Source organism: Pelophylax lessonae (genome assembly GCF_965119305.1).
Source record: "Pelophylax lessonae genome assembly, chromosome: 12".
Classification (NCBI taxonomy): Eukaryota; Metazoa; Chordata; class Amphibia; order Anura; family Ranidae; genus Pelophylax; species Pelophylax lessonae.
The window spans coordinates 206937510-206954890 of NC_138779.1; the positions used below are offsets into that span (position 1 = coordinate 206937510).

At 39.8% G+C, this 17381-nt stretch overlaps 1 protein-coding gene across 1 annotated transcript in view; it reads left to right on the plus strand.

The window, feature by feature from the left end:
- Positions 1-342: 342 nt before the first annotated feature.
- LOC309569006 (sialic acid-binding Ig-like lectin 12) overlaps positions 343-17381 on the plus strand; it is a gene marked incomplete at its 3' end in the record, with an annotated part of 44883 nt that continues 27844 nt past the window's right edge. Inside the window, exons 1-6 of the mRNA XM_082274767.1 lie at positions 343-394; positions 2302-2409; positions 5252-5614; positions 12716-13078; positions 15552-15905; positions 16224-16520. Coding sequence (XP_082130893.1) covers positions 2352-2409; positions 5252-5614; positions 12716-13078; positions 15552-15905; positions 16224-16520 — 1435 coding nt within the window. The 5' untranslated portion in view covers positions 343-394; positions 2302-2351. The remainder of the gene's footprint in view (positions 395-2301; positions 2410-5251; positions 5615-12715; positions 13079-15551; positions 15906-16223; positions 16521-17381) is intronic.

Below are 17381 nucleotides of genomic sequence, written 5' to 3' on the forward strand. Positions count from 1 at the left end.
GAAAAAGTTGAACATTAGGGATTTGAGCCTTCCGTCTCTTCCTGAACTTACTGTTATTACCAGACTATTATTGGACAGAGCAAGCAGCCCAGTTAGATTTGGGAATTGTTGAAGATTTAAAGCACCCAACATCCATGGCATCCATTCATTCTGAGCCTTTTCCCCCTGACAAAGCTTTCGAGGTTGATAGTGAACAGGATTTCAAAGAGCTGATCAATAGCTTGGAATTTTTGGCCATTTGTGTAGTTCAGAATGTTGAAATGAGAAGTTGTTTTCCTGAGGAAGTTACAGACTGACCGCAATGGCACACAGTAGTTATTTCTTATAACAGTGAAGTTCCTTCTCTAACATTTTCATATTCTCTTCCTTCTCCGAGTTTGACTGCTGGATCTCTGTGAGTACCAGTTTATTATTTTATTTAATATTCTTTCTATTAATGCTAGGTGAATGTAGAAAGTGCTATTGTTTTTTTTCCCCGTACTCTAGCTTTACACTATATTATACCATAAAAACATACATTTAGGGTGTATATCTGTGAAGGTTCTCATTTATCCAGGTCAAGGTATATCTAGTAGAAATTAGTCACATTCAGCTGGACTTGTTGAAGACCTTAAGAAGCTTCCACAAGCCACTTCTTCAGTTCATTTGAAGTACTGAAGAAGTGGCTTGGATAAGCTACACATTGTCTTGAACATATCTTTTCATGGTATAAGGTGTGAAGCTAAAGTAAAGTTTCCAAAAACTCCAGCAAAAAAACGATAGCATCTTCTTCATTCACCAAGCATTAGCAGAAAGAATATTAGGCGTGGTGGAAGCAATAGCACAAAACATTTGTTTTTAATGAAATTTTGGGTTGCGTGTCTATAAATAGTGGACTATTATTGCTTTCTGCACCTCCTTGTGCAACCACAAAGCAGAAACCAGTAGAATAATTATTTTTAACTGGTACAGTTAATGTAGCCATAGAAGAGAGGACAGATTTACAAACATGGTCTGACCTACCACAGGTACCTTTGATGGCCAATGCAAAAATAAGAACAAATACTTTACTAAGTATTTATGGCTATAGAAAGGGAGGAGAAAAGAATGAAAGCATGGATGTATTACGGATGATATGTTTAGGATCAAGACTACCTTTACATACAGTGCCTTGAAAAAGTATTCATACCCCTTGAAATTTTCCACACTTTCCCATGTTACAACCAAAAACATAAATGTATTTTATTTGGATTTTATGTGATAGACCAACACAAAGTGGCATTCCACTTCACAATTATGTGCCACTTTGTGTTGGTCTATTACATAAAATCACAATAAAATACTTTTATGTTTTTGGTTGTAACATGGAAAAATGTGTAAAATTTCAAAGGGGTGTGAATGCTTTTGCAAGGCACTGTACATGCATTTGATTGGTGAACTTGATAATATTGTTGACAATATAGCTGTAAGGCTACGTTCACATGTGGGCGTAGTGGATCGCGGGCAGAATCACGGTGATTCTGCCCGCGATCCGGAAATCATTGCAAATCGCGGGACGCCTGTGCGTTGCCCATGATTTGCAATAGCACCCCAAACACTGTGCGATGTTGCTGCGATTTACGCCTGCCAAATCGCGGTAACATCGCGCAAACAAAATCGCGGGACGCATGACGCCCCTAAGAAGCTCTTGCACCTTTTTTGTGCGTAATGCGGCCCGCGATTTTGTTTGCGCGATGTTACCGCGATTCGGCAGGTGGAAATCGCGGCAACATCGCACAGCGTTTGGGGTGCCATTGCAAATCTCGGGCAATGCACAGGCATCCCGCGATTTGCAATGATTTCCGGATCATGGGCAGAATTGCGGTGATTCTGCCTGTGATCCACTGCGCCCACATGTGAACGTAGCCTTAGTGGTTCTGTGCTGGCTGATTATTTTTTTTAATGTGCTAAATAAAAAAAAAAAGATCCTCTAAAAATGTAAAGGATGGTTGGATGGATTACAGTATAGATTGCTGCACCTGGGTCAGTTAAAGGGGATGTCCAGCCAAAACTTTTATTTGTAGGTTAGGATAGAGTGAGGAAGGGTTGGACCTCCTATCAGATTTTTGCTGCTGTCTGTGACTCATTTACAGAGATTTCCCCTCACTTCCAGTCAAAAAGGAAATTATGGGAACTCTCCAACCGCAACACAGGCAGACATGATGAAGTCAGTAAATAACTTACAACTACATTCTACTTTTTGAAGAGTTTTGCCAATCTGGAAGGACATTCCCCATTTATTGTAATCAACTAGTGACTAATTACGCTTTTCTCTTTCTGTAGAGATGTAAATATAAGAGAACACAAGAAAAGAAAGAGGAACAGAACTTTGAATGATGAAACCGGCATCCTGTTACTTGTTAGGATACATTTTCATATTTCTTCTTCAAGGTAAAATAAATATAATAGAATGAAGGGTTTCTAATCCATTTCCAGCATATTTTATGGCTATTATTTATTTTTTATTTTCAAATTTTTATTGAATTTTCACATTGAACAGCAAAATGTAAAAACAAAATAGTAATAAAAAAAATTATAAACAACATAAATAAAGAAAACATTATAAGACTAGAGTTTGTAATGTTAATTGGACAATAACTAGCCATGTTGGCACTTAATTGGTTTTCTGAGCTTCTGGCAAACAGTCAAAGACCTTATGCATTGGTATATTATGATGACTCAAAACAAAGGCCTGGTTCACACCAATTTTTAGTTTTGCAGAAACACTCTACAGTCCATATGAAATGGTTTCCTATGGGTCACGTTCACATCGGTGCATTTTATGGAAAGGGCCAGGGACCAGCAGGTTGTGTTTTTGGTTCCATAGACTTCAATGGTTTGAAAACGAATGTGCATCACATGCAACCTGTATAGGTGTGAATCAGGCGTTAATAACCAAAGAAAAAAATTATAATCATGGTGGAAGCATGGATGAGAAGACATCTTATTTGCTCAAAAGATATAACTTTGCTCATAGTAGTAAATGTTTTTTTCAGTATATATACCAAGGAAAATAAAATAACATAAATATAATAAACCAAGATTGACATTTTCTGTCTAAGACCCCATTCAAACTGGGGCGACCTGTCAGGCGACCTGGTCGCCTGACAAGTCACCGTGGGTCGCCTGCCATAGAGCAGCACAGGACCCGTTCTAATAGGAGCGACACAAGTCGCTCCGACTTAGAAAAAGGGTCCGGAGCTTCTTTGGGGCGACCTGGAGCGACCTGCATAGACTTCAATGTTATGAAGTCCGTGCCGGCCGCTCCGAGGTCGCGGTGCGAGCTGCGCACCGCGACTTCACAGGTCGCCCCGGCAAGTCGGGTCGCCCCAGTGTGAACGGGGTCTTAAAATTATTGTAAAGTCTCGTTTAAAAAAAAAAAAAAAAAAAAAAAAACAAACAAACATGTTATACTTACCTGCTCTGTAGCAGTGGATTTTCCCAGAGCAGCCTGGATCCTTCTCTTCTTGGGTCCCTCTTTGCAGCTCCTGGCCCCTCCCTCCTATTGAGTGCCTCAAAGCAAGCAGCTCTGTCTGTCCATTCAGACACGGAGCTGACGTTCGGCCCTGCCCCCCCCCTTCCAATTGGCTGACTGACTTTGATTGACAGCCGCAGGAGCCAAAGGCGCCGCTGCTGTGTCTCAGTCAATCATGAGGGAGAGTCCAAGACGGCTGAGGGACTCGTGGAAATTGCTGGACAGAGATTGGGTTCAGGTGAGTTTTAGGGGTTGCTGGGGAGGCTGCTACACACAGAAGGTTGACTTGTGGACATTGCTGGATAGAGATGGGACTCAGGTGAGTATTAGGGGGTGCTGGAGAGGCTGCTACACACAGAAGGTTTTTTTATCTTAATGCATAGAATGCAACTACTTTAAGTAGGCCTATAGCAGAAAGAAGGCCGGGCGGTGGTTCCATTATCCTGACTGGGTTTCATATGACGTCCAGCAGGATAAGCTGCTCGTGCGTGCTCCCGGGGGCATGCAGCGCTGCAATCATTAGTGCGTGGTGACACTCTGACACACTGCATCTTCAGTCTTGGTAAAGAGCCTATGACGTTGGTTCTTTATCATGTCATCAGCTGTGTCCAATCACAGCGTTACCAAAAACTGATGGTTATTGGCTTTCCTCTATTCGCACTGACAAAGGGGTCTGCGCTGATAATCAGTGCATTTATTACCAGTGCAGCCCCATCCTCAGTGGCCAGCAAGATACCCAGAAGTGCCCACCTGGAATGCCAATTTGTGCCCACCTGGGATTACAAACAGTGAACACCTGGAATGCCAATTTGTGCCCATCTGGAATGCCAATTTGTGCCCATCTGGAATGCCAATCCATGCACACCTGGGGTGCCAATTAGTGCCCATAAGGAATGCCAATCAATGCCCATCAGTAATGCCTGTCAGTGCCTCCTCATCAGTGCTGCCCATCAGTGCCATGCATCAGTGCCGCCTATCAGTGCCCGTCATTGCCACCTATCAGTGCCACCTTTCAGTGCCCATCAGTGCCACCTCTCAGTGCCACTTCTCAGTGCCCATTAGTGCCACCTATCTTTTGCCCATCAGTGCCCTAAATCAGTGTCCATCAGTGCCACCTCTCAGAGCCCATTAGTGCTGCCTATCATTGCCTATCATTGCTCATCAGTGCTGCATATCAATGCAACCTTTCATTGCCATCTATCAGTGCTGCATATTAGTGCCGCCTCATCAGTGCCTGTCAGTGAAGAAGAAAACTTACTTATTTACTTTCTTTTTTTTAAATTTTCATTCTTTTTTTATTTGTTTAGCAAAAAAAATAATAAAACAGTGGGTATCAAATACCACCAATAGAAAGCTCTATTTGTGGGTATTTTTTCTTTTTATTTTATTTTAGATGCTGCATGACCGTGCAATTGTCATTCAAAGTGTGACAGTGCTAAAACTTGAAAATTGGCCTGAGCAGGAAGGGGGTGAAAGTGCCCGGTATTGAGTTGGTTAAATCAAAAAAGTTAGTACAGGATGGTATGGCATCTCCAGACAATGGCAGTGGCAACCAAAAAATCTTTTTAATAATCTTGTTACAACATGGATATAAAACAAGTACACCGCCACTTTCCCAGGATTAACCTGTTTCGTGAAGGAAAAAAAAAAACATGACCTGTAGGCATTGTTATTAGGCTTGGCTTAAATTCCTTGCCTATATTATGTATGATACGTTTTACACTGATATGGAATTATCTCTGTTTTTGTTTTTCATAGCGGTGTCATCAGATGAGGACAGCAAAGGATGGTCCTTCTCATTTCCAGATTCCATTATAGCAATGAAGAATTCTGATGTGACCATTCCCTGTACCTTCACTGCTCCTATCAACCACAGTGAGGTCAATCTGATTTGGTATAAGTACGATGTTTCAGGAAGAACCCGGATTTTCAATAGTAAGAACTCCTCTAAAGTTATAGAAGAGTACAGAGGACGTACAAATCTTGTTTCTGATGGAACAAACAGCTGCACACTGAGAATAAAGAATGTGAGAGAGACAGAAATGTTTTATCCAGGAATAAGTAAAGACATCAATTCCTACAGCCTTAATAACAGCAAGAGTGTCCTGGTCAAAGTCACAGGTAATGTTGTTAAAACAATATTCCATTATTTGAAATACATTAATGATAAAGAATGTCAACAAAGTGAGAGTTAGTAAGATAACTCATTCCATCCATCTCATGGTGTAGAAAACCTTCTCTGTACAAGTAGAATGTATTAATAAGAAACCTCCTTCCATGACCACTTCCAGAACTTCTCAAGAGCCTCTCCCATTCTCTGCAACTCCTTACCCCATCCTGTTCCCTATTCTCCTGCTCTGTCCATATTTAGACAATCCCTGAAAACTCATGTCTTCAGAGAAGCCTATCTCCCCTCCACCCAACAACTGAACTTTAACATTCTCCATTAGTTTAACGCATACATTTATTACTTTTGTACCACTTGCTCTTTACTTTTAAATGGTAATTACTCACTAGCAGGGCTCTCTCAACACTCTTATCTTGAATTCTATTGTATCTGTCTTGTCTTACACTACTTGCACTGCACAAGCTATATATGCTGTACAAATCATGTAATCATGGGCCTCTCGGCTCAACAGGAAGGTACAGAGGTTTGTAGCTTGTTCTCAGGATCCTCTGGCTGGCACCACAGACATACTAGTGGCTCTTTGGGGACAGTATCAGCTGATCTATGCATTTCCCCCACTAAAATTTCTGCTGGGGATTCTGCGCAGAATACAGACTCCAGTAATTCTGGTGGCTACAGACTGGCCTCGCTGCTCTTGGTACGCTGATCTGGTAATATTGGTCGCTGATACTCCTTGGAGACTTTTTCTCACGGAGGATCTGCTGTCTCAAGGGCCGATCTTCCATCCTGCTTTACAGTACAGTCGCTGGCCTTAACGGCGTGGCTGTTGAAAGCCAGATATTGAAGGATAGGGGTCTTTCTGACTCTGTGATTCCCACACTGTTGAAGGACAGAAAATCTACCTCTCTGAAGATTTATCCTCATACATGGAAATTGTACATTGCATGGTGTTAATCCATTAAGGTGCATCCGCGCTTATTTTAAGTGGCTCGGATATTGACTTTCCTCCACAGAGGGGTAGAGCAGCAGTTGGCCTTGGGTAGTATCAAAGGCCAGGTGTCGGCTCTAGCGGTGTTTTTTTCAATGCTTGTATTCTTTGATTTGTGCTTTTATTCAGGGTGTTCGCCACATGACTCCCCCGATACCGTCCCCGTTATCTCCGTGGGATCTAAACCTGATACTGTTAGTTCTTCAGAAATCTCCTTTTGAAAACATTCGGGAGATTCCTCTGCTTACATTGTCAAAGAAGGTAACCTTTTTAGTGGCTATTACCTCTGCATGCAGAGTGTCAGAATTGGCAGCGCTTTCCTGCCGCTCACCTTATCTGGTGGTCCACAGATGCAAGTTGGTATTTCAACCTAATTAGTAATTTCTTCCTTAGGTGGATTCCATTTAAATGAAGACTTTGTGTTGCCTTCATTATGTCCTAAACCCAAGTATCCTAAAGAATTTTCTTTGCATTCCTTGGATGTGGTTAGGGGGTTACCTGGTGACTACTGAGCCCTTCGGAAAATCAGACTCACTTTTGTCCTCACGGACAGACCTTGGAAAGGATTGGTTGCACCTCCTGTGACCATATCCAGATGGATCAGGCAGACGGTGGTACAAGCTTATTCAATTAAGGGTCAGGTTCCACCTTTCCCTGTGAAGGCGCATTCTACATGGGCGCTGAGTGCCTCTTGGACTTTTCGCCATCAGGCATCAGTGATACAAGTTTGCAAGGCGGCAACTTGGATGTCTGTGCACACATTCCCAAATTTCTACAAGGTAGATGTGTTGGCATCTTCAGATGCTTCTTTTGGCCACAAGGTTTTGCACCTTTGGGAATTATGTTCTTTTCTGCGTTGTTTTCCCACCCCTCATATTAATACTGCTTTCGGACATCCTAATGGTGAAGAAGAATATGGAGCTGCATCTGTCAATGAACGATAGAGAAAACTGGTATTTTCAATTACCGTAAAATCCTTTTCTCTGAAGTTCATTGACAGACACAGCGCCTGCCCCTCTATATATGAGTTGGGTTGGGGTTATTTTTTTCTGACACTGCTTGCAACAAAACTGAATGCCTATAGCAGAGTGAGTGGGTGTATACCTGCCCCATAGGCGTGGTAAAGATTTTTCCTGTCTAGTGTCCTACTCTTTTAGGGGGCAGCATAACCCCATAGTTAAGAAGAATATTGAGCTGCGTCTGTCAATGAACTTCAGAGAAAAGGATTTTACGGTAAGTCAAAAATCCAGCTATTAGGCTTTTCCAAAAAAAAATAGCAGTGTCTACATTTTTCTTTACAAACTCAAACTATTACTGTATAAACTGAACAATGCTTGAAGATTTCACTTTCCTGTGAATCACTAATCTAATATTTAGTTGTATAAGCACTGTTTCTGAGAACTGCTTCACATCTGTGTTGCATGGAGTCCACCAACTTCTGGCACCTATGAACAGGTAATCCAGCCCAGGATGATTGCACTATATTCCACAATTCCTCTGCATTTCTTGGTTTTATCTCATAAACAGCATCTTTGATGTCACCCCACAAGCTTTCTATGAGATTAGAGCCCAGGGATTGGGCTGGCCACCCCATAACGTTAATCTTGTTGGTCTGGAACGAAGATGCTGCTTGCTTACTGGTGTATTTGGGGTCATTGTCTTGTTGAAAACACCCATTTCAAGGGCATTTCCTCTTCAGGATAAGGCAACATGACCTCTTCAAGTAGTTTTATGTGTTTAAACGGATCCATAATCCTTGGTATCGGATAAATAGGCCCAACACCATAGTATGAGAAACATCCCTATATCATGATGCTTGCACCACCATGCTTCACTGTCTTCACAGTGTACTGTGGCTTGACTTCAGTGTTTGGGAGTCATCTGACAAACTGTCTGAGGTCCCTAGACCCAAAAAGAACAATCTTGCTTTCATCAGTCTACAAAATGTTGTGCCATTTCTCTTTAGGCCAGTCAATGTGTTCTTTGGCAAATTGTAACCTCTTCCGCACATCGTTTTTTCAACTATGGTACTTTGCAGGGGCTTCTTGCTGATAGCTTGGCTTCACATAGACATCTTCTATTTGTTAAAGTTCTCACAGGTAACTTTAAACCTTCTTTGATCACCCTGGAGCTGATCATTGGCTGAGTCTTTGCCATTTTTGTTATTCTTCCATCCATTTGAAAGGTGGTTTTCCGTTTCTTCCACGTCTTTCTGGTTTTGGTTGCCATTGTAAAGCATTTGAGATCATTTTAGCTGAGCAGCCGATCAGTTTCTACACTTCTTTATATGTTTTCCCCTCTCCAATCAACTTTTTAATCAAAGTGCGCGGTTTCTCTGAACAATGCCTGGAACGACCTATTTTACTCAGGTTTTCAGAGAAAAAAGCACTATATCCAGTGTGTACAACATTTGCTGCCTTAAATAAGGGCCACCTCTGTGACACCTGTTATTTCATAGACTGAATGATATTGTTAATTCAATTCCACACTGTTTTTATTTGAACACGCCCCTTTGAATTAATGGTTCAATTACACAGAATCAGCAGCATTCATGTCATGACTTTTGGGCCTGTTGGTTTTCTATTACTCTACTACTACACCTATTAGTAAATTATTTGCCATGTAAAAATATAATTTATACCAAAAACAGTGACTGATCTGGTTAGTGATGTTGTAGTGATGTTGGACTGCTATTATTTTGAACAGAACTGTATAAAATAATATTGCATTACTAATATTTTTTATCAATAGTTTAGCTACCATTCTAATTATTTATTTTTATTTATTGTGGCTAAGTCACTTCTTGAAGCAGGTTTGTCTTTAGGAAACTCTTATGAATTTCTCTTTGTATTTGGACATAGCAGTGTCCTGTCAGCCACATTTTCCCTAAAGCAAATTACTCGAGCCAAAGTGTTGTACCACCTAGCCATTGACTGAGACCATGTTCATGGAGTTGAAGTAACAGCTTTGCTTGGCCTAATAAGGAGACTGCTAATGGAGATGATTTACTAAATGCAAATTGTCAGTTCACATTGCAAGGAGATTTTCTCCAGAGCTTAGTGAATAGGGTGAAAATTAACTTGCAAAGATTGATCGGATGAAGGAAATCAACAGAGCTTTATATCATAAACTAAGCCTTGAGGAAAGCTCACTTGCAAAATGAACAGACTATTTACCTATAGTGCATTAACCCACTTGTCTTTACTCAGCGCCGAAACATTATTTCAATAGAGAAATGGGAGCTATCAAGAGCGTGCCATAATCCTAAATTGCAAAAATTGGAATGACAGATGTATATAGGCATCTGTAAAAGGTGGATTTTAAGGGCACATTCATGAGACAGATACTAAACACAAAAGTTTAAAAAAAACACATTTTATTAATTACATGATAAAAACAATACAATTAAAATAGAAAAGGATTGACCCAACCACATCGGATTCAGCCTAATCGTAGAAAAAAAGGCACACATAACCAAATGTAAAGTACAAGTCACATATGCAATGACGGAATCAAAACCACACCCAAATTACATAGATGAAAAGGCTAGTCTGTATCAAAGGTCAACGCTTTTCGCAGTATGCTTCATCAAGACTTTGTAGATACACAGATACAAGTATTCTTAAAGTAAACAAAATCAATATTAATAAATCATAATAACACCAAAGTGTATTTACAACTATTACATATATTATCATACAAATAGAGTATGCTTACCGGTGGACGACCTTTTTCAAAACACTCAAACAATTGCCTAGCTTGGGACGGACACAGGGGAACTATAGGACCAGGGGGCAAGTCAAAATCTACATAAGTGAAAATGAATATGTTTAACCACTTTACCACCGGAGGATTTTGCTGTCTTAAGTCCAGGCCACTTTTTGCGATTCGGCACTGTGTGACTTTAACTGATGATTGCGCGGTCGTGCGATGCCGTACCCAAACAAAATGTATGTCCTTTTTTTCCCACAAACAGAGCTTTCTTTTGGTGGTATTTGATCACCTGTGCGATTTTTACTTTTTTCGCTATAAGCAAAAAAGAGCGTAAATTTTGAAAAAATAACAATATTTTTCACATTTTTTTATATGAAATTCCCCCCCAAAATATTTTTTGGCCAATTTGTTTTCTGCTACCTGTGTTTGGTAAAAAAAAATCACAATAAGCGTATTTTGATTGGTTTGCGCAAAAGTTATTGCGTTTACTAAGGAAAAGATTTCTGTCATTTTTGGTGTTTTTTTTTTTAACGAGTAATGGCGGCGATCTGCGATTTTTTTTGCGGTACTGCGACATTGTGACGGACAGATCGGACCCTTGACTGACATTTTTGACACTTTTGGGGGTACCAGTGACATTACTGCTGTAATCAGTGCTATATATATGCACTGTTACTGTAAAAATGACACTGGCAGGGAAGGGGTTAATTTTATTGGAGAGGGAGGGGTTAATGTATGCCTGGTGCTTACTGACGTGTGTGGGGGGAGGTGACTGAGTGACACAGGGACAGATCGCATGTTCAGCTATGCTGAACCCTGCAATCTGACCCTGCCTGTCACTTAGGAGATCCACCCGCTTTGTTTACACAAGCGGGTGGATCTCCACACTCGATTCCCCGATGATCGGGGAAGAGCAGCGGGAGCGAGAAAGGGGAATGTCTGCCGACTTAGTACTACGTCGTCAGACGTTATCGAGCCACTTTGCCGCAGTAGTGCTCCAGTGAGCAGTCGGCAAGTGGTTAAATACAATGTGTATAGTGAAAAAATATAGGAATAAATCCCATCTAAACAAAGCACTACTATTATACCAAGTAATGGTATAAAGGACATATAAATAAATAAATAATATTCACCCTATATCACTGTCAGGTGGATGTATCCTCTCTCAAAGTTTACCAAGAGCGATAGTCCTGGATAATTAAAATGGCCAATGGGCAGAATGCCCCATATTCTGGCAAAATCAGTGATCTTACTAGAGCCTCCTGAGTAATAGAATTGCAGCCATTGGAATAACAGCTCACAATTGTAAACAGAATAATTTAACTTGCTGCGCCCCATCAAAGCAAAACAAAGGTAGGCTTTTTTTGCTTTGACTTGCCCCCTGGTCCTATGGTTCCCCAAGCTAGGCAATTCTTTGAGTCTTTTGAAAAAGGTCGTCCACCGGTAAGCATACTCTATTTGTATGATAATATATGTAATAGTTGTAAATACACTTTGGTGTTATTATGATTTATTAATATTGATTTTGTTTACATTAAGAGTACTTATATCTGTGTATTTACAAGGTCTTGATGAAGCATACTGCGAATGTCAACCCTTGATACAGACGTAACCTTTTCATCTATGTAATTTGGGTGTGGTTTTGATTCCGTCATTGCATATGTGACTTGTACTTTACATTTTGTTATGTGTGCCTTTTTTCTACGATTAGGCTGAATCCGATGTGGTTGGGTCAATCCTTTTCTATTTTAATTGTATTGTTTTCATCATGTAATTAATAAAATGTGTTTTTTTTTAACTTTTGTGTTTAGTATTTGTCTGATGAATGTGCCCTTAAAGTCCACCTTTTACAGATGCCTATATAAATCTATCATTCCAAATGTTAACATTATTTCAATGGTCCACTCTTCTTTTGGTGAAAACCAAGGACAATTAATAATATTAAATTTAATATGTACTATTGTTAGGGCAGTTTTTCAGGACATTAAAAAAATAAATAAATAAATTAGTCATGGATGATATGGAGCCTCCAGACATAGAGTAGAGTGATAACAAACTAATCCTTAATACTTTTAATTATCTGTTTACAATATGGCTATTAAACAAGTGCGAGTGAGAAAGTTTTGGTATAGCTGCTGACTTACATTTTATTTATTCTTATCAGTTGCGCTGATTTTTTCAATTTTGCATATTAAACAAGTGCACTTCCCTTTTTTTTCCAATTCCCCAAGATGATCCTCTTTTATGAAAAAAATAAATAAAATAAATAATAAAATAAATAAAAGCCCCATGTACCTTATATGTACCATGACTATAGTCACCTTCCATTATTTATCCTCTATTATCTATGATATATTTTACACAGAATTATCTCTGTTTTTGTTTTTCATAGTGGAGTCATCCGATGTTCTCAAAAGTCAATGGAAGTTTTCATTTCCAAACTCCATTAAAGCACTGAAGAATTCTGATGTGACCATTCCCTGCACATTCACTGCTCCGATAAGCCACAGTGAGGTCAATCTGATTTGGTATAAGTATAAATTTTCAGGATACCCCCAAATCTTCAATAGTAAAGACCCCTCTCAGGTTATGGAAGAGTACAGAGGACGTACAACTCTTGTTGCTAACGGAACAAACAGCTGTACACTGAGAATAAAGGATGTGACTGAGACAGAATGGTTTTATCCGGGAATAAGTAAAGAGATAAATTCCTACATCATTAATGACAAACAGTGGGTCCAAGTCAAAGTCACAGGTAAAGATTTAAAAAAAAATAGTTAAAGTATAACTGAAGGCAAATGTTTTTTTGTGACCAGCTGGTGCACGGTAGTGACTGTGAAGAGGAATTTTATCTCACGATTTTGAGACACTGTCCTTTCTCTGGATGCACTTCTTTCTTTCTTCTTTTATTCAAAGAATTTGGTGACATAGTTACCTGAACTTTATATCCACATATGATTCCAATGTTTGAATTGGGATCTGGATTGTTGACCCTTCAAGTCAATATTGTTTGTATTGATAATTTTCATCGCAGTGTAAAATCTTTCTAGGTGTTTTTGTGTTAGTGTGCATTCACACTACCGCGGCACGACTTCGGGGGCGACCTGTGCAGTCGTGTGCACCGCGACTTCGGCGCGACTTGCACGGACTTCACATAATTAAGGTTAATGCAAGTCGCTCCGAGGTCGCCCCGAAGTAGTACAGGAACTATTTTCTAAGTCGGAGCGACTTTAGTTGCTCCTATTAGAACGGTACCCGTAGCACAGAATGGACCGTGACATGTCAGGCTGACCAGTCGCCTGACTAGTCGCGGTAGTGTGAACCGGGACTTATACTGTATATTATTTTTGTGTGGGTAACAGTGAGTGCAGCTGTTTTGATCATATTGGGATATTTATGAACCAATTTTAGAGCAGGATTTTCTGTTTTTATTATTTATCTTTTAAAAATTGAATTCTAGGTTCTCTGACAGTTCTGTGGTTGAATTTCATTTTTAAATAAGTACGGGAATTGGAGGACAGTTGGGAGCTATGGGGCTTATCCCCTAAATCAGTTTCCCCAATTGATTCAGTTTTTCTTCATTAATGTTCTATTTACCTCCTTCTACATATATTTTTATTTTAGAAATACAGGACATCATGCGCAGGAACCCTTTATCCAATGAAAATGAAGGGATTGCATTGGACTTATACAATAGCACCAACATCCTGCATTATTACAGATAAGTATTTGTTATTGTATGGTAGACTTTCATGGTGCTGAAGGAACATGTAGTCAAAAGTTATATTAAAAGGGATTTAACCAATAATTTTTATTTATTTACAGTTAAAAATTAGACATATGTGTGGAAATTTGTACAGTAAATTTTTAACTGTATATCAATAAAAAAGATTGGGTAAATCTCTTTTATTATAATTTTTGACTACATGTTCCTTCAGCACCCCAAAAGTTCATTATACAATGACAAATTCTTCTTTTATACAATGAGCGGTATTACCAGCATTATCAGATTCTAATATCCCCATGGCCTTCCATTTATAATCAGGCCATTTGTAGTAGATTGAGATTGGAAGTTTGCTCACTTCTACCACTTACAGTAGATGAATTGGATACGTTTTACTGGGATATATATATATATATATATATATATATATATATATATACAGTATCTCCCTCACATTTTTGTAAATATTTTATTATATCTTTAACTGAGCGTAAAGGTAATGGACTGCCCAAGCATGTCTCCAGAGCTAAACCCTATTGAGTATCTGTGGGGCATCCTCAAATGGAAGGTGGAGGAGCGCAAGGTCTCTAACATCCACCAGCTCAGTGATGTCATCATGGAGGAGGGGAAGAGGACTTCAGGGGCAACCTGTGAAGCTCTGGTGAACTCCATGCCCAAGAGGGTTAAGGCAGCGCTGGAAAATATTGGTGGCCACACGAACTATTGACACTTTGGGCCTAATTTAGACATTTTCACTTAGGGGTGTACTGACTTTTGTTGCCAGCGGTTTAGACATTAATGGCTATTTGTTGAGCTATTTTGAGGGGACAGCAAATTTACACTGTTATACAAGCTGTACACTCACTACTTTACATTGTAGCAAAGTGTAATTTCTTCCGTGTTGTCACATGAAAAGATATAATAAAATATTTACCAAAATGTGAGGGGTGTACTCACTTTTGTGAGATACTGTATATATAGTAACATAGTTAGCGAGGTTGAAAAAAGATACCAGTCCATCCAGTTAAACCAATGATGAGTGTGTGTGTGTGTATGCTATGTCAAAAGTACATTGTATACCCCTAAATGTTGTGGTCGTTAAGGTGCCCATGTAATCATTTTGTTAAGCTATTGATGCTCCCTACTGATACCACTGCTTGTGGAGGAGAATTCCACATCCTTACTGCTCTGATGGTAAAGAACCCTTTACACAGTTTAAGGTTAAACCGCTTCTCTACTAATTTTAGTGAATGGACGCGTGTCTTTTTATATTGCCTTTCAATGAAAAGTTTGTTTCCTTATGCTAGGGTCACCAGTACAATATTTGTACATTGATATCATATCAATCATCTCTTCTCCAGAGAGAATACGTTCAGGGCTTGTAGTCATTCCTCATAGTCGATGTCCTCCATTCCCTTTATTATCTTTGTTGCTCTTCTCTGAAATCTCTCCAGTTCCAGCACATCAATTTTCAACATTTTCTCAACATTTTTTATTCTCTCAGGCTGCTCTCAAGACGGATCATGTAAGGACTGGAAGTTTACAATCCCATACTTGATCGATGCTTTAAAAGGTTCCTGTGTGGAAATCCCCTGCACATTCACCCATCCTGAAGATGCTAAAGATTTTAATTTCTTCTGGTACTTAAAACAAAATCAAGCCAAAATCTTCAACAATAAAACCCCGAGTGATGTGGCCGATGAATATAAAGGACGGACATTTCTTACTGGGAATACAGAAAATGATTGCTCCATAAAGATCATCAATGTGGAAAAATCAGAAACATATTATCCAGGAATAAATATTGATATCAATTCCTATACACTAAAAACAAACGATGTTTTAGTGTATGTGAAAGGTAAATATTTAATAGTATTCTACAGACAGTAAATGTAAAAGATGAATTTAGGATTCCCGTTCACAAAGCCATTCTTAAAGTGACAGTGTAAGGATAGAAGAAAGGGATCTCATGTATTGTTAAAATGAACCTGTCATAAAATTAGGAAATCCTGGCTGTGTGGGTTTATTATTCCCCTTCTGCACTCTGCGCTCCCTTCCACCAGCCTCTATGTGATAGCAGGACATGGGGGTGACATAGAATTTGGTAGAAGGAACCTATAAAAGGTAATCTCAGTGATTTATTTCTCAGATAAAATGTTTCTATTTCTGATTTCAGACAGACCACCAGAACCATCAATATCAGGAACTGAAAATCTGGAAGACAAGAAGACGGTGATCATTTCTTGTGCTGTAAATCACTCCTGTCCCTCCCATCCCCCAACTCTTACATGGACCATCACTGGTCACCCCATACTGGAGAATCATGAACGTTTTAATTTTCTAGGAAAGTGGAAGATGGAGTCCATAATGACCTACACTGCTTCCTATACAGATGACAAAACAGTTCTACAATGTGCAGCTACTTTTCCTAATAATCAAACATCTGTTACACAAATGACACTTAATATTAAATGTAAGTAAAACTAAATTTACATTTGTGTGTGGGCAGTACCTACTCACCCTGTAGATGAGGACTCTACTGTGAATGCGCTCACCGTCACCAATGCCTGGGACTAGATGGGCCGTAGGTCATGCATTAATCAGCATTGAGGCGGGCACTCTGTACTTAGAAGTCAGCCATTCACCTTGCACAGATACACATTAAACTTTTGGCTCCTTACTGTGAGACACTCTTCCCGTGACACTGTACACCTTCTCTTGCTGAATGCAGCAATTTGAGGAGGACACCACAGAGCCTGTGTCCCGCTCCACCAGCTCAACTTTAATTATCCCCTCACTCCCAGTGACGATGTGGCAGTCCTATCATGCACAATGCATGGACCTCTGCTTGTAGACCACGTTAACTCTTTAACTCTCCCATACCTCCAGCTAGGTCCATAGGTTCTCTGTGCCACTGGTTCGGTCCTGGATACTCTATGGGCACCGACAGTTAGGGAGGGAGTCAGTACACCAACCCCATTGCTAACCAGAGGACACCGTCACCCATGCCGGTACCATTCTCACACTTGTTGGCTGTTGTTGCATTCCCACCAGTCCTGGTTACCCATAGCATGTTAGACATGACTTCCTGCCAGCTCCTCTGTATGGTTAATCCTTCAATGGTGGCACTTTTTCTCCTCCTCTTCATCCCCTTGTTTGTTACAAAACCAGTTCTTTAGATATGCCATGTACCTCCATGCATTCCTTTGAAAAGACTTCAGACCAGGCAATTAATGGTTACCAGAACTTTACTGAAGCTTCTATGCCAGTACAAGTTAAAGTAGACCTAAACAAAATAATGGGGTGGGCAACTACACAGCAAATGAGGTTTAAT